At 44.9% G+C, this 27,783-nt stretch overlaps 1 protein-coding gene across 5 annotated transcripts in view; it reads left to right on the forward strand.

The window, feature by feature from the left end:
* The window catches only part of LOC126531685 (juvenile hormone acid O-methyltransferase-like), a 224,335-nt gene that overhangs the window by 164,495 nt on the left and 32,057 nt on the right, over window positions 1-27,783 (forward strand). Inside the window, exons 3-4 of one of the 5 annotated variants that reach the window (XR_008612757.1) lie at window positions 13,339-13,370; window positions 15,699-15,771. The exons of 1 other annotated variant lie outside the window; for it this stretch is intronic. Coding sequence is in view for 3 of the 4 variants with exons in the window: in XM_055071378.1 (XP_054927353.1) it covers window positions 15,699-15,771; window positions 15,889-16,017 (202 nt within the window). In the remaining variant the exon portion in view is untranslated. Of the gene's footprint in view, window positions 1-11,526; window positions 11,616-13,338; window positions 13,371-15,698; window positions 15,772-15,888; window positions 16,982-27,783 lie in introns of those variants that run through there. 3 more of the 5 variants (XM_055071378.1, XM_072288469.1, XM_055071379.1) reach the window with 3 other exon arrangements.

A 27,783-nucleotide genomic window follows, 5' to 3' on the forward strand; every position in this document is an offset into this window, starting at 1 on the left:
AGTTGGGCTCACAAATGACGATGAGTGGAAACACATTGGTGTACACATACTGACGGAAATCTGAAATTCGTGATTTTAGCCCTCTGGCGTTCCACTGCATGACGGACGCTGCCTTGACTTCTTTTCGGAAGGATGGGGTATGGGTAGCCATCTTTCTAGTTGAGGGATTCAAGCACTGGGCTTAAGGCGTCCAGCACTTTAAGTGCGCTTCGAGCAGACGGTGTCCCCATCTCAACTAAAATCGTTCGGATGGCCTCCATGAGGGAACGTAGCACTGAGATGACTTGATCTGTTTTAGGTGAATCATCAATGGCCGGAGAAGGCTCCGGTGGCGCCGTGACCTTCTGAGGTTCCTTAGCAAGGGAGCGGCTCGGTAGCGTAGGCCATTCCTCTAAAGAAAGAGTCTTATCTGATGCCCTCGTGGAAGTGGTGGGCCCTATCGCGTCGCGACTAAGTGGTACCGTAGTGGAGCGGGTACTATCGCTTCGCTCATGCGCCTTCTTTGAAGACTTACGACGGTGCCGACGTCGACGCCGACGCCGGACTACTTCGGCTGCCTCCCTGTGGGCCGAATTGTCTCTGGCCATTTGCTTCAGAACCGCGCGCTCCCTCTTGATGCGGGGGCAGTCTTTCGACGAGGCTGCGTGAGGGCCGCTACAGTTGGCGCACTTCAGAACTGTGGCACCGCAGGTCACTTCTGCATGAGGTTCAGCGCAACGGGGACACAGAAGCGAGTTCGGACACACGCCCTTTACGTGTCCTAGCCTGAAGCACTGATGGCATTGAAGCGGCTTCTGGATGAATGGTCGAACTGGATGTCGAAAATGTCCGACTTTAACGTGGGAGGGTATGCAATCCCCCTTGAAGATTACTTTTACGCAGCGCGTATTCCCAAAACGGCGCACTTGCGTAATGATCGTGCCCTCGTTTGCCGGCTTGATGAGGCTAGGTAAATCTTCATTGGGAATGGCAATGTCAATGTCGTAAATTACACCGGCTATCGATGTGTCGTCGATCGGGATGAAGGGGCGCATTTTGATTCCGCCAAGCTCCGTGATTTCTTGAAGTGTTCCAAGCGCACTCGCGTTGTACACGTCTATGGCGAGTATATTCTTGCGTGGGTTTATTCTGATGTCTTTAATTTGATCCGGCACCGCACGTTCCAGAAAAATGGATAGGGCTTGCCTGTTCAGCAACCGTAGGTTGCTTGACGGTTCTTCCGGCATAAAGATGATGACGTGTGGCCAGCGCGCAGGCCTTGACTTCATAGTCGTAGTGCTCGCAGGAGGTGACGGCGCTGTGTTGGCGATCTTTCTCTTCGCCCTCTTACTCCGGACGGGTATGAAGCCGTCGTCGGATGAGTCGTCTTCTGACATAGAGTACAGCTCGGTGTCCTCGGTGTCGCTGGGGGAGCCAACTCGCTTCCTTGCGGTTGACAGCCGTGATGACTTCTGGCCAGGAGGGCCTGTGGCATGCTCCGCGTCCATGGTCGCAAGACGGGGAGGTAAGGCACCCCGAAAGGCAAAGAGTTCACCAAAAATGCAGAGAGCACAGAAACAAGCGTTCTGTCAAGAAGACACTTCGTCGTCTTCCCCAAGTACCTGAAAGGGAAGGGCATGGTAATCAGCGTGACATGACACAGACTGGAGGAACTGGTACCCCTCTGTTCTTACGCAGAACATCACTGAAACAGAAAAGGCCGCTATTGCCCTCGCCATTTCGGCATCGAGACAAGATGAGGAAATATATATTCTTACAGGTTGTCAGTCAGCATGTCGAGCCTATATATATGTATACGCGAACTGCCATCTACACAAAGTATACATACGATATTCTCAACCGCCTCAACTAAATGTATTGCACCACGATAATCTGGACACCGGGACACGAAGCCGTCAGCAGAAGCTATCGTGCACACACGATATCCCGACTTCACTGCAAACTGGCACTGCAAGAGACGCCAGAATACCCCAGTCCACAAGAACTACACACTTACTACGAAATGCTCCAGCACTACCGCCTTTCGAGAATAACGATGCCGCCAACGCACCCATCGCTCACCAGAGCTGAAGCCACGGTCTGGAGGCGACTCCAGATCAACACTTATCCTCACCTCACACTCCTCCATGCTGTGTACCCCACCCTATATCAACCCCTTCGCCCTTTCTGTACAGAGCGAGCTACCCTATGCCACACCATATGGGCCTGCCAAAAAATTTCGAATAACTCCCTCAACCGAAACGCAACGCACGAGCAGTGGGAGATGGCGCTGACCAGCTCGGCATTGAAAGATCTGCGAAAGCTGATTTCCAGAGCCGTAAGTGCTGCCACCGCCGCTGGGACCTTGGACTGAAGGCTCCGCCCATAAAGTGGATCCACCCCTCTTTGTGCCCCATAAAAGTAAAGTTCTCTCTCTCTCTCTCTCTCTCTCTCTCTCTCTCTCAGCAAAGAACTATGTTTGATTTGCACGTTGCCTCACAGCATTCCTGCTTGTAGTGTGGCCATTTCTCATAGATGATTAATGCAGCTGTTTTATATCGGTGTACTCGAAGAATCCATTCCTGAAGTTGGTGCTTCATTTGAACACGCCAAGGAAGAACTTTGATCTCTGGCTAAGTGCATTAAAGTCTTTTTACTTTTCTAAGGAGCTACCTTTGCTATTTAAATCAAATCATCGCAAGTTCCAGACTACCGTTTTACCTATTGCAAGGTCTAGTGTTTCTTTCAGAATTGACAAGCTTATTAATAACCAGTTGTAATTTCGAACACTTTTACTCACTGTTTCCGGTGCGTCTTCACGCTAGAGAACACCAGTGGTTTAGAGTTTCTTTTTTATGCACCGCCTAACCAGATTAGTAGCATTGTTATCTTTTCTTATGTTACCTTTAGCTTAGTCTTGAATCTGGACACATAAATCTCTACAGGTTCATAGAGTATTTCTACCTCTTGTGCGCTACGCTTTATGGACATCGCGGTGGCCAAGTGCTAAGCTCGTGGAAAGCAACTACAGTTCTACCATAGTGCAAATCAGGTTGATAAACAACTCTCTAATTACAGACCTAAACGTCTACCTCCACACTAGTGCAATATGTTAGAGCATATTATTCACAAACACATCATAGAATTCATTCAATCAAACACTGCTACCTCTCTTCAGCATGGTTTTTGTCATGGCTACGGCACTGTAACGCCGCTGGTAAATTTCGTTCATGACGTTTCCTCTAATCTGTATTCTAGGTAATCAAGTCGATGCTAGCTTCATCAACTCTTCTAAAGCTTTTGAACATAAGCTATATTCTGAGTAAGTCGTAAAATATCATGCTAAATAATCCCCGTCTTGTTTCTTGGATCGCCAGATTTTTTCATGGTCGTTCACAATTTGTTTCCTTTAGTTCTGTAGATGCATATCATGTTAACTTGTACTCGACGTCCCACAGGGGTCTGTACTAGGTCCCTTACTATATTTCATATATGTCAGTCATCTTCCACGTGGCACTTCATCTAAAATTCAACTTTATACTGATAACTGTGTCCTGTAGGAAATGCCCGTAATTATATTTCATTAAGTTTAGAATCTCTCACTGGGCAACGTCTACTGCTGCGGAACTTGCTGCTCTTCGTAGAGCACTTCGTATGATTCATGAAGAACTACCATGAAAACGGAGCATCTTTACCAATTCTAAAGACAGCCCCACAATGTCTGCTTTACGCTCTGTATCATAGGCCACAAAACGAACTAGTGCTGAATTGAGTAACGTTTCCGTGGCTTCCAGGCCACTGTGCCATCATGGGTAGCGAACATGCCAAGGAAGTTGCTAGGAGTGCTCACGAAGATGGTGGGGAAGAACCCAACCCGCTGTCAAGAACACATGCAGCTGCAAAGCTTTGCATGTTCACTCGTGATGTCACACGATCCGTGTAGAACACGCAAGGTTTCCGGCATACCCGTCTGCACCTACTGAACCCATCCCTCCGACTCCGTATTCCATCTATCTGGACTATCACAAACGCAGACAACCGTTCTCTACAGATAGTGGCATGGAGTACCAGAATGGTTGGCAGTGCTGCCTGCGACGATTGTGGCAGCGAGAAAACCGTCGAAAATTCCCTGTGTCATTGCCCTCGCTACAGCTCCCAGAGACAGTCACTCGCGTCAACGTTGACACGCCTTGACGACCAGCCGCTTTCTGAGCAGCCGATCTTGGAATGCCGGCGTATACGGTTTTCAGATCAGAAGGCGACGAAAGCACTATTGAGGTTCCTCCGGTCAAGCGAACTAGTTGAGCGACTCTGACACACTCGCGTTCTTTTATGTGTATGCGTGTCTATGTGTTCTTATATATCTCTCTTTATCTCACTCTCTGATTTTATTCTTCAGATTTCTTCCTGCCCTTACTCCTTACCCCTCTGTCTCCCATATGTCCATGTCTACTGGCGCTAAAATGTTATCCAAGTTCAAATACCAACATGCTTAAAACACAGCAGTGGTACGAAATAAAGTTAGTAAACATGGCGAAGTTGTCCTGATGGCTGCAGGCTATCATTGATCGCTAATAAATGATGAATTAGGCCTTGCTTCCTCTTGGAACGCCTGGACCTATATTCATTAAAGAGTTAGTTCTTGGAAACTGTTTGTAAGACGAGAAGCCGGTAAATCGTTATGTGGGGCCTATTAATGAAGGCAGCCCACCATTGGCGAAGGGAAAGAAGAAAAAGAAGAACTTTATTGAAAGGTTTGGCGAGTTATTTGAGGATTGGGCGAGTATCTCCGCTTAGGCGTCGGCAACGAGCCTTTGCGCTCTGGCGGATTCCTCGGCCCACTTGACGGCCCAGAGTTGGTCTTCGAGGGTGACTAATAACAAAAGACTTTGCGAAATAGGCTCGTGCATTGCAGTTATAAGCACACGGCACTACTAAATTTCAAAAATCGTTCGGGGATTGTGGCGTTTCACACACTGACAAAACACTCACAAGTGCAGGTTTCAAGCAGTGAATTGTCTGGGTTTGAACAGGTTTCCCATAAATAACTACAGAACTACGGCGCTTGATATTTTTGTGAAGCTTTTATGCTTTCCCATATTGCATGTCCATTCATATAGAAGGAAAATTATGGCCATGCCAGAGCTCTTCTTATTTCGCCTTCGTAAAACATTAACGAAGCTTCGCCAACAAGAACAACTAAAACCACAATGTTTGCAGAGCACGTTGAGGAACATTGAAAGAAAGAGATTTGCAGAGTGAAAGTATGTGCATGTGCTCGTGCTCTCTATGTTATCGACTGTTGTTTTTCGACTTCTGACATCTCCACGTTAAAGAAGAAATAGTAAAAAAAAACATTCCAGCATTACTAATGCGTATGTAGCTTATTTCCTCCTTTCTCCTCTTCTTTTTCTTTTTATTCCCTTTACCCGTTTCCCCTGCACAGGGTAGCCAACCGGTACTTACACTGGCTAACCTCCCTGTCTTTCCTCCCCTTTGTCTCCCCCTCCTCCTTTCTCCACGTCTCCCGCTTCCCCCTCTGTCACACCTTCCATATCTCTCTTTTATTCTTTTTGTCTCAGAAACACATTCTAACGTCATTTCGTAAAAGCGTGCGAGAAAGCGGTTATGCAGTCTTCGGCGATGTCTTCAATTTCGACTTCAGTACGCAGGAAAACGAAATACCTTTCTTTACGTTTTGGTACATGGGAGGCTATGTTTTCTTTTATGTGTGACGTTTTTTTCGCAACACTATTGATCTTCGCGGTAGTATTGAGCCTACACACCGGACATTTCAGCTTTCATTGCGCCCGAACAGAGGACGTACGTATGTCCGTGTGCGGAGCCTTCTTGCCAGCGAGGCCATCAATTTCGTACTTACTGTTACGTATATAGTTCGGATTCGTGGATGGTGGCACAGCGGTTACGTTTTTCAAGTCCTTCCGTTGAGTCTGAACAGCGCAGTTAGTTCGGCGTGAAGCAGGTATTTGAATGTAGCGTCCTCTTACCGCAAAGCTGTTAGTGCGACTAGAAGCACTCGAAAGCGTTATATTCTTGTTTGCAGGTTGTCCTGGAAGAATTCGATCATTCATGGAGTATATATTAAGAAAAAAATCTGGTAGGAGCATAATAGGGATGAAGGGCAGACAAGTTTCGATGTATGGTAATTAGGGATTAAGTAAAAGCTGCTAAAACCATTTTGTATGCCTGTTCATGGCGTTGTATGACACACGTCGAAGCTGCCACCCTTTAAAGCAGTAGTTGCAGCAAAGTTATTTTAGGTGAAATGAGGACCATGTCTCGGGTGATGTGTATCGAACATTTTAAGTGTGAAGCAAATTATCAGCTTTGAAAATAATTACTAAATACTCATGTTCTCCATATTGTCATGTCTCTTAGGATGCGCGTAATCTACACGTATTCTTGTGAACTGAATTAGACACGTTCTATACATTTCACGGAAATAAGAAGCAGGTTCTGGTCCGGGTGATTCAAAAAGAATGTTTGAATTGTTCATGATAGAGTGTTTCTAAGCGCGACTGAGCCAGGACGTAGAAAGAAACGGATACACAGGGACATCGCTAAATTTCAGCTATAGATTTTATTTTCGCACGCCTTGATAAATATGTACCGCACAAGCGGAAACAAATTACATAACCAAAAAGAACATTCAGTGGTGTATGTCAGTGAACCGCACACGTGTTCAAGGCATGTTCAAAACACACACTGCAATGACCATGCCTTGGACACGTGTATGGTTTATTGATATGCTAGACTGAATGTTCTTCTTTTTTGTCTCAGTTGTTTCCGTTCGTATAGTGTATATTTATCGATGCATGCGAAAATAAAATCTAAAGTTGAAAATTATGGGGTCTTACGTGCCAAAACCACTTCCCGATTATGAGGCACGCCGTAGTGGAGGACTTCGGAAATTTGACCGTCTGGGGGTCTTTAACGTGCACCTAAATCTAAGTACAGGGGTGTTTTCGCATTTCGCCCCCATAGAAATGCGGCCGCTGTGGCCGCGATTCGATCCCGCGACCTTGTGCTAAGCAGCCCAACACCATAGCCACTGAGCAACCACGGCGGGTAAAATCTAAAGTTGAAAGTTAGCGCTGTCTCTATGTATCTGTTTCTTTCTGCGACAGCTAGCGACACTACGCTTTTCTTCTCACGCTTTCTCCATACCTTCTTCTTCCGCTTTCCTCCTCGCGCTCTCTTCACTATCGCCGTATTTCATCCCCGCTGCGCTCCGCGTTCGCTCTTTCATCCTCTGCTGTGCTCGTTCGCTCGGTTATGCCGAGGGGCACCGACGCTAAACGCAGGAACGGGTGCCTAAGGGCTGCGTTCTAAAACAAATTCCCGACGCTACCATCATCCCTTGAAACCGGCCCGTTTTGTTCATTACACAGAGTACGATAGGTTGCGAGATGTTTTCTTTTTTTTTCACTGATTCCCCTCAAATAAAAGCCCAGCTTCTGGCGACAGCCTTTCGCAAACAAAAGAACGTGAGATTAGTTCAGCTCTGAACCCATCCGCACAAGAGGCATACATACGCACGAGCGCTCACGGATAAAGACGGACATCGACGCTCACTCGCACATCAAAACGCATCCACTCACGCAAACATATAACCGCACACGTGCGCGTTAACATACACTGTGTCCACACATATAATCAAAAAGAAGCTCAAACACAATCCAGACCACACAAACATAGGTACAGACGCAGGAATAGTACGTAGCGCAAGCGCACAGCAAACAAAAAACACTAAGCTCATTTGAACACATGTGGTTCTTTCAAAAAAAGAAAATAACGATACAGTTGTTGCCCAGGAAGTTTGAGCCCGACATCGCCGCTAAAGATGCCCACGTGGCTGCTACAACAACCGCGGTTTCAGACTACGCCGCACTCGAAGCAATCAGGGTAATGCTTGGCTGCTCTTTCTGAACTAAAGGATAGTAGCATGGATAAGGGCTTCTCGCCACTGCACGTGGTTTTGTGGAAGACCTCCAGAAGTAAGAAAACATACCTTTAGCCAATAACTTCAGAATTGATAAAGGAGCCCTGTTTGCCTTTTAATACATCGGTGCCAATTGAGAAACACTGCAGGAGATACACTGGATTACTTTTGATGAGAAAGCATCAAGTGGTCCATTGAGCCAAGAAGCCGGCATCTGTCGTCTGGACAAGCGAAAAACCACACAGAAATTCCCATTGTCTACGACGCCACGTCACAAGCGCGCCACGACGGGCAGAGTGGGCCAAAGGGAGCACCTAATGCAACAGCTAGCGGGCCAGGTGTTGCGTGAGCGGAGAGGGCATCGCCGCGACGCCACGTCACCCTCGCTCTCGGAGGCCAGTGTTATCCGCGCAAGTTCTCGCCTGCGTTCTAACGGCTCCTCCGTAATCGCTATAAAGAAATTAATGTGTAAAAAATAATGATTTCGAAGGGAAAAACTTTGACGAAGGTAAGTTTCGAACCTACGACCCCATGCTCAGAAGCCGAGTGTCTACCCACTAAGCGGAACCAGGGATTCCTAGATAGCAGGTATCTGCACTCTGCTTTATGACGTCATGCTACTTTGACCGACATTTCCATTGCCAAGACCGGCGCGACGAAAGAGGTGACGCGGCTTACTCAGGCGAGTTGCCATTAGATACTACTACAGTCGAGCAAAGTAGCATGACGTCACGGATCGAAGTGCACTGGCCTTGGGCTACTTTGGAGCGTTGTCCAAGTGTTTCAACGCGCTCGCTTGCCCGCGGGGAGTCCATAACTCGAAGGACTGCACAGTGCCGTTCAATTGGACATTAATGCTTTCTCGTTCACAACTCATAAGACGTGCTTAGGTGTCGTTGAACTTTTTTGGTGTTGTTTTGCTTCTCAGCGTCGAAGGGATCTGCCGAAAAGTACCGCTTTGTGTAAGGACATCAAACCCCGCAATGACGTTGGACGACAGCCACATGAAGATCAGCTATCGCTCCAATGGATTTTCATCTTCCTAATTGTTGCAATAATTAGCCTTATCTGGCAATGTCAAGTCTTGTCATTTAGTTGCGTTGATCATAAGGAGCGTAACCTAAAAAGGTAGAAGAGGCCTAGAATTTTTATGCTTTGGGAAGCTATGTGTACTTACTCTAACAAGTTATATTCTCCAACTAAATGTAAAGCATCTGTTTTATAGGATATTTATTTCTTTTTATTTATTTTATTTATGCTCAGGATTAACATGGAGTATTGTAGAAAGGTGGGCCTAATATATGAGAAACATGCATAATGTACGTGCTAAAAATACTCGATACAAAAAGGTAACGGTAACAATATTGAGAAAAGGGTGCCTTCGTACAGCAAAGCACCGCAGAAATTGCAGTAATAACTAGAAAAATAACGTGTACAACAGTCGACAAAAATAAGCACGTGTAAGGATTTACTGTGAAATATGTGTTAGGCGCCATTGATGGCAAGCGTGGTGTGAAATCAAAGGGGATCTCTGATCACGGCCAAAGCTATACAGGCTGCTGAATACTATCTCGAAATGTTTTTGGAAGTGGTCCATTGACACGTACCAAGTGGTCCACATATATCGGTTATTTAAATTAAAATCCCAATAGGAGACAGAAAACAACGTAAAAAATGTTCATGCTGACATTTCTTGAACTTTCACAACACATTTAGGAATGAATTGTGACATGATTACCACTCTGAAACATGCAGGTTTACTGAGAGCCATAAGAAATATTCATAAGCAATTCCACTTTGTCAAGGTAAAGGACCAGCGAAGCTGTCGAAAACCGCCACAACTTCTGATGGCGGTATGCAATTTGGGAGTAATCGTAATTTTGACAGCACGCCACCGCTCATAGCGGTGCTGCAACAACATTGAGTTGCTAGGCTGGTTACTCTCTACATTATATTATATTGTATTATATTATATCATACTATATTATATTATATTATAATATATTATATTATATTATATTATAATATATTATATTATATTATATTATATTATATTATATTATATTATATTATATTATATGTTTATTTTATATACGAAAGGCTCGCGACGGTCAAACCTCACGCTGAAAGCTGGCGTCACCGCGACAGCTCGCGCAACAGTAATCTTAACCGGGAAATGTTTACGGGGAAGGCTACGCGCTTCGCATTATTATGACGACAGTGTTATCATCAATTATGTGGTTTGCGTGCCGTTTTTTTAGCTTGTTCTTTATTGAAACATATGCGGTTCCCTATGTTGTATGCGTGATTCCAAAGAATGTATGCACTGTTCCCTGCACTTTATTGAGCACTTGTCACCTCTGCCTTACGAGGGTATGAGCCACGGAATATTTTTTTTTTCTTGCTTACGGGGGTATGACTCATTGATAGTGACAGTTTTCTACATGCTGTTTTGTATGTTGTGTGGGAGATTACGAGCAATGCAAGCACTGTTTGCTTCGCTTTGCTGAGTACTTGTAGCCTCAGCCTTACGAGGCTATGAGCCATTGCATTTTTTTCTTGCTTACGGGGGTATGATCTATCTTTAATGATTAGTTTTTGATGACGGAGAAGAAAAATACACGGAACCCTAGCCACATACAGCTTCGCTATAAGGGCACTCACGATGTCATCATGTCGCAAGAGATCGCAAACCACGACTGTTTTCAACAAGGGATAGGTCTTAGATCTGCGCTGCTAACGACTTCTCTGCGAGAAGTGTTTCTTGTGGGGAAAGGAGGAAAGGCTGGCACTATCTTCTGCAACCCTTGCGGGAGCACGGCTCAGCGCCAGCAGAACTTTCAGGCAAGACTTTTCTTTCGCCATAAGCAATAGTTCAATGCTATTTTGAGTGAAATAACATAAGGTATATGAAGGAAAAGTTGAGAAAACTTTTTTTCTTGAGATCACTGCTAACTCAAGAAATGAACTGGCAGAGAATATTATGGCTGACGTATTGGCGGGAAGACCGATAACATTATCTGAAAAGCACACTTTTTTGGCTGTATGTGGTGGAGTGTATGCAAAAGGTGTCTTCTCGCTGACCGCGTGTCAGCAAAAATACACCTTTTAACAGTTGTTGCATAAGTCAGAAAGCCGATGAAACTGGCAACCGTGTGTTAAGCGTCGCTTCTTTTCACCGATGTCGACATTAGCGCCTGAACACACTTTCTGACGCTCAATAAATAATGCTGAACCTCGAATACGCAAGCCCTTAAAAAAATCAGCAAACAGGTAAAGTGCGTCTTAAAACTCGAGGATTGCGTGAAACTCAAGAACAATCACACATAAATGGAAGAGAGCACTCCTTTTTAGGTCATCCATGATGTAATTCGGTCTTATGCAAACATGTCAAGAACATGGTTGGGAAAGTGGCTTATGATTGTTGCTATGCCTCCCGTACATCGTCTTAATGAAGCCAGTTTAGTTTCTTTACAGTTTACGCAAAAGGTCGTTAAAGTCACAGTTAACATACCAGTCAACTGTGTCATGTGCAAACTACAATGGGTTTCATAATTTCTTTTTTGGTATCATGCGACATGCAGTACAGCTACCAGAGGCACCTTACAGACCTGCTAGTACTTCTAGTGCTTCTTTAAGGACCACCCACAAGCCAACTATGGTGAAAGCGTGGGTAATGTGAAGTTACCTGTTGCATATATTGTGCGCCCATGCGCCCCTTTCTTTCACAAGTTTCATTCGTAGGCTAAGACTAACCTGCGCACGGACTTCCAGGAATGGTGTAGCATGGTATACAGCCTGTGAACTTCAGGCATGTTGTATCCTCTAGGAATGGCATCAAATCAAAAACGCAACCTCGTTTTATAAATTTTAATTCCTTAAATGGCGATTAGTTACTGTGATGCTTATGTTCGTTTTGTTTTCTTGCTCCTTTTGTACCAAATTACTTCTGCGATAGGCAGCCCACTCGCATATATAGTCAAGCTACGCTTCCCTCTTTATAGTTTTTTTACTCTATATATACTTTATTTTATTCTTTAATGATGAATAATTCTTTTGGTTTTGCATCATAACGTAAAATGGACATGATTTTACAACGCAAGCTTTTCCCCCACTGTCTTGCAAAAAAGCCGTACAATAGGTCATCTGTGGCAAATGAACTATAGCTTCCAACACTGTCCTCGCTTCCCCAACTTCCCCAACTCCCCAACTACACATTTGGGCTACTCGATGTTAATTAATGTGCCTTCATTGTATCTCGAAGAACGGCAATGAAACCAGACGGCTAGCATGCAGATTTACATAGATAACTTCACAAATACTTTTTTTTATTGTCAATACTCGCATAACAGCATTACTCCTTCGTTTGGCAGGTCATTCCCTAGACGCGCGCCATTTGGATTTCCCTTCAGAGTGAATTTTAGGCATCTTCTTATTTATTTTGCCACTCACTAAGTCAGCAATTACATCAGTATTGTTCAAACTCCAGACATGATAACTGCGGCGCCTGTGCTTAGAATTGTTAAAAGTACTCACCCAGTGGCCTTAAACGTAAACGATCATGAGCGATTAAGTGAAACACTGTAATCGTCATTGACGACAACCCGTTTGTTGATTTTCCGGCAGTAAAGTCTGTTTAACTTGCTTAATGTCACACCAGTGTTCGTCGAGTGTGGCCGCGTATTACGGATCTTGTGGTTGAAATAATGCACCCTCCTGTCGCCTGATGAGACGTGATAGATCTGCCGTGGGTTAGCAAGTAGATGCGCGGAATACTTTGTTCTCCTGGACGGATCGGATAGCGCCCTTGGGGATCATGATTCGAAGCAGCAACTGCCATCCGCCATGTTCTAAATAGGTTGAGTATACAGGTACACTATTTCGACCTGGCCGGCACACCTACAACAGTGCGATGGTGCGAAGCAGGAGGCAACTGTCACGAAAAAAAAAGAAACAGCATTACCATAGTCTACAGTTGTAGCCGAAAGACCTGCTTCATGTCCAGCCTAAGTATTCTGGAATCTGCTTCGTGAGTTCCTGAGGACCGCGACTGGCCCAGATGCTACCATTCGTGCTAGTAACAGCGTCAGAATATCGAAATTAGGAGATTGCAAAAGTCGCGAACTCTGTAGGAGTAGTTTGTGTTGCTTATAAACGCTAGATTGCTGGCAATATAATTTTTTTTCATTATACCCGTATCCGGCATTTCGTGGCAACAAAATGGGTTAAGTGGAGGGTGTTTCGAAGTATTTAGAATTTGAACGTGTTCGGTATGTATATTCAGTGTACTCAGAGTGGCACCATCCCGAAAAAAACATTTAATTGAACAACTTAACAACACTTTGTGCTAGATAATGAAGCTGGTCCTAATTGAATTTCCTCTTTCATTCTTCCAGTTCTTAAGAAGAAAAAATCCGAGGACACGTAGGTAGGTCTACCATGTTGTGAATGCGAACGCATTAATGTCCAATTGAACGTTGCTGAGTGATCCTTCGAGTTATGCACTCGCGAGCAAGCGAGCGCGTTGAGAAGTTTGACCAACGCCTCCTAGATAGCACAAGGCCGGTGTGCTTGATCCGTGACGTCATACTACCGTGCTCGACTGCCATAGAATTAAATGTGGATGCTCCCGAGTAAGCCACGGTGATATTGACATCACCGCTTTTATCACGCCGGGCTTGGCAATGGGAATTTTGGTCCAAGTAGCATGACGTCATAAAGCAGAGTGCGCAGGCCTGCCATCTAGGAGGCCTTGACTTGGCGCGTTGTTGACTAGGCCTTACAGAGACGCATTTAGAAGGCAGGCGAGAGCTTGCGCGGACAAGGAGCGCGCGGATAGCACAGGCTTTCGAGAACGAGAACGAGGATGACGTAGCGTAGCCTTGATGCACTCTTCCCTCACCTAACTTCTGGCGCGCTAACGTTACAGCTCTGCTTCGTCGAGGCACACTCGCTAGGTAGCGTCGCAGCCAATGGAAATTTAGGCGTCGTTTTTTGCTTTTCCAGATAGCAGAAGCCGGCTTTTTCGCTAAACAGGGCCATTTGACGATTTCGCATAAAAAGCTTCCTGGTCTTCTTTCGCTCTACACTGCAACGTACCACGATTTCAATAAGGTTGGAAATGTAAGCGAGAGACTAACATGCGACTACGTCGTATTCTTGTGTTAAAATATTTCAAGCAATTATTTTTCATAATGAACAATGTAGAAGAGACGTTTGATGGAGCAATTTCAATTTGTTTTCCTTTCTTTATTTAGTGCGTGATCCTGGCACATTATACGTTATACTATGTTTGTAATAGTACACATAGATGTACGTTTTATACGCCATCAATCGTTCCTTTCGACATACAGCATTCATTACGACCATGGTATTCAGCCTCACTGCTTTTGCTGTTTTCTTTGTACGCCATGGTAATAACGGTATTCGTTGACTGACACCATTTCTAAAAGCCTATGTTTACAAAGATAAACATCTGTTGAAGTCTACGTTCTTGAACTGCATGCGGACGTTTTACGAACGAAAAGAGTTCTATGCCTGTACCGGCTCAGGTTAAAATTCCGTCCAACCAGAACAAACCTCGAAAACATCTAATAGCATAAAACTAGGGTATATTTATCACTTGCGCAACGTTATCTTATGGTACGTTCTTGTTCCACGTAAAGGTACCCCTTGATATTCTTACGTGAACGCTAACTGAGCTTCAGGCAAATAAACACTTAAGCTTCAGCAAGCTAGTGCAGTATGTCTCAACAGAAATCTAGAATTTTCGCATGAGAATGTCATTTCAATACTCACACAATTGTATTATTGTAATACGAGTGCTTTTCGGCCTGGTAATGGTTGTCCAGTGTTCATAGCTCACCCTATATAATAGAGCGGTTTGTAAAAGCACGCCTACGCAAGTCATAACAGCCGACACATACGCTAAGTGAAGCCTATGGCAAACATTTCTTACGAAATAAACAAAATTCAGCTCGTCGTTTCTACCATATTTTCCAGGCAAGATTTCACAAGAAACATTTTAGTCTACTTTGTCCATGTAATCTGCCGCTCTCATAACAAGGCAACGTAAAAAAGAAAGCAACCAGACCACTACAACGTGTAATCTCTCCTAGACTTGGGTGGTGTATAGGCAAGTGTTGTTCTGAAAAGAATAGCAGGTGGTAATTGAGTATTGGTTACTCTGGCTATAGCTCCGTTAAACGCGCTAAAGAAAACTCTTGTTGCCGTCCACGTGGGCTACCTGAGGAAGAGAAGTGAAAGCTGGCGAGACGCGTTGGATGGAGAACGAGGAAAAAAGAAACTGATTATAAGATTACTGGGCTTCCTACGGAATGTGCGCACGTGAAAGCTTTTATGCCAGCGACTGCGCCACGTGTAGTCAATTTAGGCTATCGTTCTTAGCCAGTATATGCTACTGCCTATACCCGAGTTTGGTGGCGGAAGCTGAAGAAGGGTCATTGAATTACTGAGAGCAAATTGGATCGCACGGCTCTTCACTGCGGTGTTCTTTGCTTGGTGTCAGACTGGGCCATTTGCAGGTTCTTTGTAAAGCATGCTAACCCACTAGAAGTCCGGTGCTGTGACTTTTTGGTCTGCGGTGTTCGTTCGCGCAAGCGTATTACTCAGAGTTAACGCGTCCAAAGCATGAGCGTTAAAAGGCAGGGCTCGGGTGGGGTAATATTCCACGTGCCTCAGTTAGGCTGGGTACCGCGCAGTAACTTTTCCCACACGTTCTTTTTTTTTTCCTTAGTCACAACGACTTAGACAAGCGGAATGCTCTCTTCTTGAGAAAGTGTACAAGATGCGAAAGTAACTGCACGTCCGTAAGTACATTTGATGCTCTGGGATAAGGAGGGCACTACAGGAAGGACTATAGAGGCAATACATCTGTTCCCCTTTCAGAGCGAAGCTTTCCTTGTTTACGCCTCCTTCCCTTTCAGGCACCTACACGCATCAAGCATCGCCTTCATACTCGGGACGTAGCTGCGTCGATGTCTTACAGCGTGCGTCCACCCGAATTGGTTTTCGCATTATGGTTTAGCTTTTGGACAGTATATTGCGTAACATAAAACAATGCACAAAATAATGTAGGGATGGGCGCTGTCCACAAACACAAAAAAAAACTTTACGGGACATTACATCTTGCATGGATGCAAATAAAGACAATTGTACACATCGCATTTAGTTACACGGTATTTCATTACTAACGTTGTGCGAATAGGGATTTTTCAAACTGAATGAAATACTAATCGAATATTGCCAGAAGCGAATTGAATCGAATATCGAATAGTTTTGGAATAGTTCTCGAAAAATGAATAACCCTTATCACAATTAATATAAAACGATGTTCACGTCCTAGTATTGTTAAATTTCCCTGTACGTTTCTGTCATTACATAGTACATTATGAAGCGTTTTTTTATTAAAAGCGCAAATGCAGCGTTAGGAGCAAACAAATAGTTTTTTTTTTCACGTGCACAGGACTCTTGAGTAAGCACGAATGATCCCTGTACAGTCTGTGAAATACGGCTACTTAAGCGACGTAGCCTGCTCTCCTGCGCAAGTTCTCATGTGCTGTGTCTATACTAGATCCGTGAAGCGGGGGGGAGTTTAGCGTACTTTTGCTCTAATTTTATGTTTAATTGAGTAAAGTTGACGTTTTGAAGTATTCAAAATGTATTCAAAAAATATTCCCATTTACTAATGATGACTATTTGATTCGAAGACCGAATCGAATCGAATAGTACACCATTCAATTTGTTATTCGAAATTTTCCAATATTCTCGCGCTCGTATTATTTGCCCACTTCATAAAAGCTTCGTTCAACATTGATTTCAACATGTGCATATTATATGAATCTATATTTCATTTTGTATGGCTATACCTGAATTGTTTTGTACGGGCTCGATGTACACCAATCTTCTCGTTAGTACAGGGTGAGGGCTATCTCTTTAGCCAACTTGATCGACAACTTTGGACGCAGTTTTCTTTCTTTCATTATCATGAGCGGACCAGACAAAGGCTACCAGCTTATATACTTTCCTCTAAAAAATTATATGCTCCAGAGGCGATCGTGTTCCACTGTTCCTACGGGCGTTTCTTCTGCATGACATACCTACTGCAATGTCAGCTATACATGTTGCCTATAGGCATTTCAAGAAAACATGAATAGGGATAACGGGTTGCCTAGTGTACCCACCGCCAAATACTCTACCGTATGCACGTACGCATGCCATGTGTGTATGGGGAAGCTTTAAACATGCACGATAACTTATCTACCTATTTATATCGTTTAATACGTTATGGCGTGCCAAAATCACTTTGCTCTTTCGCGCCTATCCCGACTAGCAAAACCGTTTGTTTTCTGTGGTGAGTTCCCCGCTATGATTGCTCATGTCACCCCTCGCTGACAACCGGAGATAGGTCCGAGCAGCCTCATGTCCAGGCGAACCCTTGGTGGTCGTTCGCGCGATCGCTTTCCACCCGCCCCTGATGTCTCAGTCAATCGCCGAAGTCTCGCGGGCCTTCTTTCACTCTCGTCTGCATTAGGCTTCCGATCGAAACGTCGACTGATTCGATTATGCCGAGTGCGAGAAGCGGCTCGGCGAAGCCGATAGCAGCAGAATGTGCCTTGGAAAGCTTTGTTGGGCTCAGAACGAAAGATAGTATGTTTTAGCTTAGAGCTTTTCCCGTGCCCTCAGGCGAGCATGATTGAGACGCTTGGGGAATAAATCAGAAACGCCGTTTCGATTATCCGCCGCCTGCAGCAATACTGCGACAGCAGGGCCTAGTTCTTGGCCCTCCGGCTGTCTTTAGAATCTTGCAACAGCACGATATCCTTGGAGCCTTTGTTTGAGAGAGGCGACGTCGCTGTGACAATTTATTTTTATTTTTATTACACGTACGTGACAGTCAAGACCCTGGTACTAAGGCGAGCTATTAGGACGAAGACTTAACGAAGTTAAATCACAACTTATTTCATGCGTGCAGAAATTAGTCATACAAAGCGCACGCTTAAGCCACCAGATGTCGATGCTTCAAAAAACATGCACAGGCATTCTTGTGAGTGAGAAGACGTGTGAGATTGTAGTTGTTGCTCGGTGTGCTGTAATTGAACTACTTCCTTTCAAGTTCAAAGTCATGTGCTTCTTTTCTACTTCCTTTGTTAACATTGCAAGGGTGCAATATGGGGGAATTCTTCTTTCCCTCTTAATTTCTATTCACTCTTTGTCTGTCAAGGGGCCCTATATAATGAATTATTCATTTTATATATACCGAACAGTTTGCGCACCATGGAAATCAAGTGCCACGCAACGATACTTAGCTGGTTTTCTACTCGAGACAAAACGTAAGCGGGCAGTGTCGGCCAGAGCAAATTATGCATAGGGTCGCGGTCACAAAGCTTTTCGCTCGAAGGAACTGTTTCCCATCGGCCGGACGTATTCGTTAATAATGTGTCCCACATCACTATTGCCTAGTTTTCTGTAGATACGCCAAGCGTGTGCGGATACTAGCATCGCCGCGTCTTTTCTGGAGACAGGTATCTAGACCATTTCTCTCGAAGTATCATGTGCAGCACCCGCCGTGGTTGCTCAGCGGCTATGGTGTTGGGCAAATGAGCACGAGGTCACGGAATCGAATCCCGGCCACGGCGGCCACCGTCCGATGGGGGCGAAATGCGAAAACACCTGTGTACTTAGATTTAGGTGCACGTTAACGAACCCCAGGTGGTCGAAATTTCCGGAGTCCTCCACTATGGCGTGCCTCATAACCGGAAAGTGGTTTTGGCATGTAAAGCCCCATAATTTAAAAAAAAATCATGTGCAGCTTTGGCAGCACAGCCAGCCTGGACGTTGCCTTGTACACCACAGTAGGCTGATAAACAGTGCAGCACAACGCTGTGGTGCAGTTCTCAGGTTTTGACGCATAGGCGTCTCATGTCCTTGACAAGTTGTTCCGGCGTGCGTGGCAACTTCAGAGATCGCAGTGCTGCTTTTCAGTCGGAGATGACCCAAGACTGAGTTCTCAGGTCTATGAAGTAAACAAGAACTGCCGGCTGTGCAGCGAGTTCATTAGCTGTAGCTGACGTGCGGTGACTTAGAGTGGCGGTGATCACAACACTCGAAGACGGAATCTACTCACCAATGGTAGATGGGCTATGTGTCGCTGAGCCATCAGTGTAGATATGACAGTGAGACGCGTAGCTGGTCTCAATATGACCTAGAGCAAAATACGTCAGCTCTTGGCCGGGAGTATTTCTCTTGTTTTTGAACCCAGGCACTAACTCAGCAATTGACCACGAAAGAAATTTCCACGGTGGGAGGCATCGAACTAAATTGGCTTTGATAATTCACCGAGAGCAAGCTCTGCACCACAGGACTGCTGGCTGAAGCAAGCGGATCCTCCGACACTCTGGCAGCAAAGCGCATATGAACTTGAAGAAACTCCTGCATGCAACCTGCCGTAATGGTGTAGTGGCTTTGGCGTTGCGACGCTATTCCCGAGAGAGTGGGGTTAAAACCCTGGCCAAGGCGGCCGCATCTCGATGGGGGCGAAATGCGAAATCGCCCGTGTACCGTGAATTCGGTGCTCGTCAAAGACCGCCAAGTGGTCAAAATGAATCTGGAGTCCCCCACTACTACGTCAATCATAATCATATCGTGGTTTTGGCACGTAAAACCGCATAATTATTTTTTTCAAGCTCCTGCTGCAAATGCGCTGCAACCGAAAGGCGAAACACACGTGATGTGTTTTTCTTCGGTAGGCCGAGGCGCACCCTCAAGGCTTTTGCTTGCGCACCAGGGAACGCTAGTATCTTTATTTGGGAAATGCCATATAGCATAGGAAGACTGTATCGCAGGAGCCGTTCACCGAGAGCCATATACATGCGTAGTAGAGCATTCATGGAGCAGCCACCAGTGTTGCTTGATAGCACACAGAACATGCTCGCGTATTATCCGATTTTTTTCTTTTATTGTTGGGACATGAGGAGTCCATGTCATTAGCCTGTTGGGAGAGTGTGCAACATTTAACGTGTAGCGCGGAAAACCACGCCTAGTGAAAGCAATGGCGGCACACTTTTCTGGTGACATCGTTAGACCTTAAGCGAATGAAAATGTCTCTGTAGAATTCATAGCCTTCCACAATTTTGCGTGGACGACACGTCAGTTACGACTACAACTTCATATGCAGATGTCATATGCATATGAAGAGATTTTAACCGATGCGGGAATGCATTTTTCCAGTTCATTGAGAAATATGTTAAATGATATTGGACTTAATACAAAGCCGTCGAGAACTTCTCGATGCCCGGTGTGCGAAGTGGTGTCACCTTTTTTGTGGACATGTATACTGACCGTTTAGTGAGGTAGTCTGAGGTCCAGTGGTACATGCAACCATCAACTCCTACAGACCGCAGAGCGTATAAGACAACCTCGTGAGTCACACTGTCGAACGCTCCCTGATGTAGAGAAATATGCCGATATTAATGTTGCAGTGGCCTGAGAAGCCACTGGGCAGACGATGACGCAAATAGACGCCAAACGGGCACGTACTCGCTGGGCCGTAACCCCAAGAGGGCAAAATGGGAAGTGACTGCACGAAAGCTTGGCAAGAAAGTGTGTTGCGTGCAGTGCAGCAACTGAAGTCCAAGCGCTCCACATGCTGCTAAAGTGGCCGATTGATGATCGCTGCGAGTTTCGCGTGGCTCAGATATATAAAGTCAGTTTTGAAATAGCTGTTCACTTGCCGAATAGTTGTATTATTCTCGGCTTGGTTGCGCCAATTTTTAATTAAACCAGCCATGGCTAACTTAAAGCGCGGGTCTAGCATTTGGAATATTGCCTGTGTAATGGCGACAGTCTGCAGCGTGATAAACGCCGAGTCTGGTTTTGGACGCTATCGCTTTGTGCGCAGATTGCCAAGACACGCCGGAGGCGTCGTTGCTCCCAGTAGTCAGCTGTGTCGAGGGTGTCTATCGAGCGCTATCGCCAGGTTTTTTACTACCTGTGTGCAGTCCACATCATGGGGCATTTTGGCATAAAACTTTCGTTTCACGCTTCTTTTGTGCTTTGGTCTTTTAAAAGTGGCGCCGTGTAGAAATTGCGCATTGTGTCATGTTTTGTAATTCCATAAAAAAAAAAGGTCGTGATGTGCCATTCCATGAGTTTCATTTTGACCTGGGGTGCCATAACGTAAAGATTTTCCAAACTTTTATATTCCAATTCTGCAATAAGCCCCCCGCAATTGGTCAAAAACTTTTTGGAACCACCCCCACTTCGCCTGTCGGTCACGTGACGTCACGACAACCGCGATAGTTCCCCGTCTGATATGACGTCGGGTTGTATCGTATCCTTGTATAACCGGACGCTTTGATGTGACGCGTAATTTAACAGGTACGCAGAAAATGCCAACTAAACCAAGTGATTTCTTCCGCACAATGAAACAAGAACGACAGTACGGGAAAGTATCGTTCATTGATACCGTGAAAGCAACGTAGTTTTGTTTGTACGCCAAACCGATTTCTGCGCCCAATCTGGTATATAATACAATCCAGGATTACATCCAGGTTGGGAGCAGAGGCGCTATAACGTAAAACTATTCCAAACTTTTCTATTCCAATTCTGCTATCAGCCCTCCACGATTGGTCAAAAACTTTTTTCGACCACCCCCACTTCACCTGTCTGTCACGCGACGTCACGAAAACCGCGATACCTCCCCATCTGATATGATGTGTACACACTGATTATGCATGATTTGACAGAAAAAAGAAAAACAGTTATTTCTGATTCGACCCCTTTTCGCCATTAGCTCTCTGCTATTGGTAAAAAGTTTCGGGCTGCACCCACTTCACCTGCCTGTCACGCGACTTCACAAAACCGCGAAAACTCACCACGTCAAAGTTACGTGTACGCTTTAAAGGTGCATTAATATGGCGAACAAAGCTGAATTTTCTTCTGGATAGCCGCAGGCTGCCCCGTTCCGAAAGGAATAAAAGATGGCTGCCGCCGATCGCTCAGGCACTGGCTAATTGCACCTCTCGGAGAGCATGGATTTATTTGCGCGCAATAGAAGTTTTCACGTGACCATGTAACGTTATCGAGCACTTTCCGCACGTTTATGACCTCGCTCTGCCAACTCTTCTTTGCTGAGGATCCATTTGAGTGGCATTCTGAATCTTTCGTTGTGGCCGTCGCGATTTTTGACCAGCCACCTCGAGCTAAGTAAGAGAAAGCGGACCAATCGCAGACGCCGGCACCACCCTGTTCGCGCTGTTATCGATTTTCAGAGCACTGGCTCGGCCCCATCGAATCCCTCTCCACTTGAGCGTACTCCTCGCCTCTTCTCAGCCAATTATATAACACAAGCCACTCAGTGTAGGCAATGTTAAACGTTTTTAAAGCAAACAAAAGCAACCTCCTATAAACGAGGAGAGCGTTTAACTGGTCTGTTCAGACAACCCTGCGGGTCACCGCCCGATGCTTGCGTCGGCGGTTACGCAAATTTGACGTCAGGAGATTGAAATAAAAACATATTGGAATAGTTTTACGTTGTAGGGCCCCTGGTCCTGTACAACGGTAGACTGCAAAGATATCATGAAATAACTTTATTGCCTACAACGCTTCGTACGCAGTCGGAGCTTCAAACAAGAGGTCTATACAGAAAATACTGCAATTTAGGGAAGCTTGTAACTGTTCTTCTGAAATTTTTTTTCCTGAGTACCCATCACACTATCTACAATTTGTTACAAAGCCCCTGAAAAACCCGCTAAAACAAAACCACTTCCACCTAAAGCAGCAAAACGATGGCGTCTAAATGAGTCTGAGGACTTTGTTCCGAGTGATATACGGTGTACAGAGGCAGCAGAAGCACAAACCATGCGAGGGAACACAAATTGACGCAGGCCGCATTTACAGCGCTTGTTGCCTTACGGCCTAGTGCAGTCATAGGTCGTCTGTACTCCCGAGTTATCCATGCTGCAACAAAAGAAGGAAGCTGCAACAGTCACGAGCTGCACTACCAGCAAAGTGCCTATATCACGTAAACTGCGCACAACAGAGCGCTATGAAGGTGTGGCTGGCGCAGCACAACTAAAGGTAGAACGAGAGCAGCAAGCTAACCGCATTTCACAGCCGCAGGTATATTTGATGAACCTCATTACAGAGAAGCTTGCGCGGGCCTTGCTTCTGAACATAAACAGAGGTTGACCTCGACAACAGTGAGAGATGGTCGCTCGTAACTGTGTGCTTTAAGCCCTAGATCGCTGTCGGTCAAATAACTGCCTATTTTGCTACCGTGTTGTCTTTGTGGCCTAGAGTCCATTCTTTCGCGCGGAATAAAAACATTTACGAAGTTTGTTTCTATCGGGTTTTGATGCCCTCTTTGTTTTTTTCTTCTTTTGGCCATGCAAAGGCACATAAAACCCCACTGCAGCAAATTCAACAATATGTATGCAGTGAAAAGAAAGGATGCCGTGGCTGGTCCTAACTGCGAAATAGTATGCACCCTCGAGGACGCATGTGGTATCTGTTGTTTTCTTATCCGATAGGAGAAACGGAAAGGAATTACTGAGCCCAAACGCACGTTGAAAGCTGACATCAAGATTTTTTTAGAGCAGTGAGCAAAGTCGCATTTGTCTTGGCAATCAGCACTCGCACTTACAAAGCAGACGGCGCAGGTAAACAGACCATTGCGCAGGCCATGTTCAAAGCTCGAGCTGCGCACTCCAGACCATCCGTGAACCAGCACACGTTTACGTTTGGGTAACTAAGGGCCGGTGCCACTTTTCTGCAGTCTTATCTGTTTGGCTACGTGAGCAATCAGCTTGCTTGCTTGCTTGCTTGTTGCAGTTATTTTCCATCTTCAGTGTATTCCAATTATTCCCATTCTAGGGGCCGTAGTACGTAAAAAAAGTTTCTGGTGATTCTCTTCTTTCACGCACCCCAACGTGTGCCGATGCCGGAGACAACCTAGGGGGGGCGTTCTGCCAAATAATGACGAAGTCGCATGAATAATAATAAAAAACTAAAAGCACCATTACGTATAATACTAGCTTTCTGTGCACAAGAAAAGCACTGTTCCGGCCTATGTTTAATGTATGGGGTTTGGCTGAGAGCTGCCATTGTTTTTTTCTTCTGATCTAGTGGTCTCTTTTGCTTTTCTTGTTAGGAAAGGCGCCGTATTTTTTTTATAGCATCACCAAGGAGCCCTTCTTAAACAAAGAACACTACCGTCGTCCTTCGTTGCGGTTGATGTTCATCAAAAAGACCACTGCCATTAATTGTCGCTTTTCTCTGACCGTGCAAGCTTTTCTCGCCTTTGATGTGAATCGACAGTCAAGAATCACTGTTAAACCAAAATTTTCTAGCGTGCAGCGCAGCTAATGCCCCGCGACGCGAACAATTTTAATTACAACGCTGTCAGTGTCGTCTCACTGGCTCGCTGCCTGAGTAACGGCTCGCGTGTGAAATGGCTCTCAGGCTATAGCTCCGATAAAGTCATTCGTAATCGATCTTGATTTTGTCTGTCCAATCAGCTGCTGTTGCTGCAATGTCCTTGCATTCAAAAATGAACAGTATGCATATACAAAAATAAAATTGGAATAACCGCACCAAACGTTAGAGATGCATCTAAGCAGCAAACGGAACAGAAGACAGAGCTGCACAAACATTTCCCGAAATTTGCCTCCGGAGAGTTGCAGACCTTGCAATGTATAACGCTATTCTGCCATCTTCGTGTAATGTATTATTTTTCCTATCTGTGTTCGCTCACTGGTGCTCCAGCAATCGGGCAGAAAATTTGTTGGCTGCATTCTACGGCTCGAAACCTTTCTTATATATATATATATATATATATATATATATATATATATATATATATATATATATATATATATATATATATATATAAAGAGAGAGAGAGAGAGTTTTGGCTGAGGAAATCACGCTGGCCCCAGATGAAAATGAAAAAGAGCGCGACGTACGTTGAATAAGCACATTATATTGCACTGACATTTCGGCCGGTGGACCAGCCTTTGTCAAAGTCACATTCACAAAGGCTGGTCCACCAGCCGAAACGTCAGTGCAATATACTGAGCTTATTAAACGTACGTCGTACTATTATTCCTTCATTATATATATAATATGGCAAGCTTGGTGCCTTTCTGTAGCAGTTGCTAGCCACTGTCAACAAGGCTCCCTGTCAGAGTTCGCTAGTTTTCTTCAGAGGTAAAGTTGATAACCTTCTGCCTCATGTCCATTTTTTCTTTAATTTTTCAGCTAAGCAGAAAGAAGGTAGCACCAAAATCTATTTTCGTCCTAAGACTTTCTAGTACGATATCTTAATTGGGTCATTCCATGCCAAGTGTCCAAACTTAGGCGCTCGACCATCAGTGATTTCCTTGAAAAAAATTTAGGACTATCCATTTATGTCTCTGTGCTTGCACGTGTTTCCCCATCGTAGGAAAGCGTCCTAGCGGTAAGTAGAACTTGCATGGACGCAAAATTTCCTGAGCCGATGGACGAACATCTCTACAAGATAATCAGGTCCTCAAGTTTTTACTTGAGTGCTTTATTACAAATTATTAGCGTAGCCAATAAAAAACGCGAGCCCCAATAGAGCGCACTTAATCGGATGTCGCCGTACACCGATGGCCTGCATAGCGTCGTCACGCGGCATCGGAAAGTTACGCCGGTGAGTACAGAGTGCAGTTACGTACACTAAGATTTAGAAATGGGCGAAAACTTGGTGAATAAGAAAACAATCTGTTGCTTTATTACGGCAAATATGTAGCAAATATCAGCCAACACAATCGTGTTTTAGCGACCACGTTGGCAATGATGTCAGAGGAGTGATGTCGACTCGTCATTAAATGTTTTGGCATGTTTAAGTTCAAACGACTGCATTTAAAAAGATAATGGAAATAAATAAATACGATGCTCGCTTTCTCTGTCTTTCCTGTTATATGTTAAATTCAAGCCGAATGAGGCAGTCCGCTGACCTTTGTGAAGCGCAGGATTTAACATCCAGTCTGCGATAACTGAAGAAAAAAATGGGAAGGTTAGTTAGAGCTATCGACTGTAAAAAGGTTGCGCCTCGCATCAGCGGTTCTGCAGCTCGCCGGAGCAGATGGGCGCGAAGTTTGAACTTGCATTGTTACGAACCGCCGGAAGTGTGTGCTGTCGACGCGCGTGAAAACAAAGCCTACGAAACTTCTGTAGCAGTTTTAGTGAAGCAGATGCGTTCCTGTTTTTTTCCGTGGCACGTTGAAGAAGACGACGAAGACTCGCGCCGTGATTGCTTGAATGTATATGTTGCTGGCTGACACTCACCCTCACAGACTCAAACGCAAGTTTCAAGCTTATACTGCACACTCCAAAGTCAGCTTTCGTTCGCGAACAAAATATGCTGCGAAAAAGACACCGGTGGAAAAATCTTATCTCACTTTTCAGAGACCGAGAGCAGCAGCGGAAGCTTCGTGAGCGCGGTTGCTATGGCAATGTTGACATTTGAGGTACCTATCCCAGTGCTCCTTTGTGGAAAACAGCACGTGACTTTCGCCACACTCTCTCTAATGCGTTCAGGCTGGTCGGGGCCTGTGCTGGGTTTCCTTGCTCCATGTCGGATGCAGTGAACATGCGCGAAATCAATAGCATGCGTTTTTTATTCCTGCGTTCCGACATATGAAAGAATGAGTGCGACCACTCTAAACACGCATATACAAAAAGTCTATTAAGCACAACCGCCAAGAAATGTGTCTGATGCCCTTATTATTCTATAACGCAAAAGGGGCACTGTCAAAACTGAAATCATCTAGATGGATCTGGATGAGTATTTCCACGATTCAGCATATATAGTCTGACTTCTCTGGCAGCTATTAACAATAAAAATTCTGATATCTTGCTAGAGCCACTGCAGAAATACATTGTAGCTGTAGGTACTGGAAATATTTGCAGTTGAAATCTCCCTTCTTTTATTTAAAGCAATTATTGTGGCCTGTTAATGGCTAAGAGACGTCATTCTTGCCTTATTCTGAACATTGCTGCAAGAAGACCACCAGGGGAAGTGCAAGCATAGAAACATACTAGGTTTTGTCTGAAAAAATATACTGCATCTGAGGAGCATAAGAGTGCGTTTTAGGATTATAGCCGCAACCTTTTTACAGTTGATAGCTCGAACGAGATCTCCCATTTTTTTTCTTCAGTTATCGCAGACTGGATGTTAAATCCTGCGCTTCACAAAGGTCAGCGGATTGCCTAATTCCGTCTGAATTTAACATTTAACAATAAAGACAAAGAAAGCAAGCAACTCATCGTATTTATTTATTTCCATCATCTTTTTAAATGCAGTCGTTTGAACTTAAACATGCCAAAACATTTAAAGACGAGTCGACATCACTCCTCTAACATCATTGCCAACATGACCGCTAAAACACGATTGTGTTGGCTGGTATTTGCTACATATTTGCCGTAATAAAGCAACAGATTGTTTTCTTATTCACAAAGTTTTTAGTTTTTGCCCATTTCTAAATCTTAGTGTACGTAACTGCACTCTGTACTCACCGACGTAGCTTTCCGATGCCGCGTGACGGCGCTATGCAGGCCGTCGGTGTACGGCGACATCCGCTTAAATGCGCTCTATTGGGGCTCGCGTTTTTTATTGGCTAGGCTAATAATTTCTAATAAAGCACTCAAGTAAAAACTTGAGGAGCTGATTATCTTGTCTAGATGTTCCTCCGTTGGCTCAGGAAATCTTGCGTCGGCGCAAGTACTACTTACCGCTAGGACGCTTTCCTACCAAGGGGAAACACGTGCAAGCACTGAGACAGGTATAACACAAA

This window comes from Dermacentor andersoni, chromosome 5 (genome assembly GCF_023375885.2).
Source record: "Dermacentor andersoni chromosome 5, qqDerAnde1_hic_scaffold, whole genome shotgun sequence".
Lineage (NCBI taxonomy): Eukaryota > Metazoa > Arthropoda > Arachnida > Ixodida > Ixodidae > Dermacentor > Dermacentor andersoni.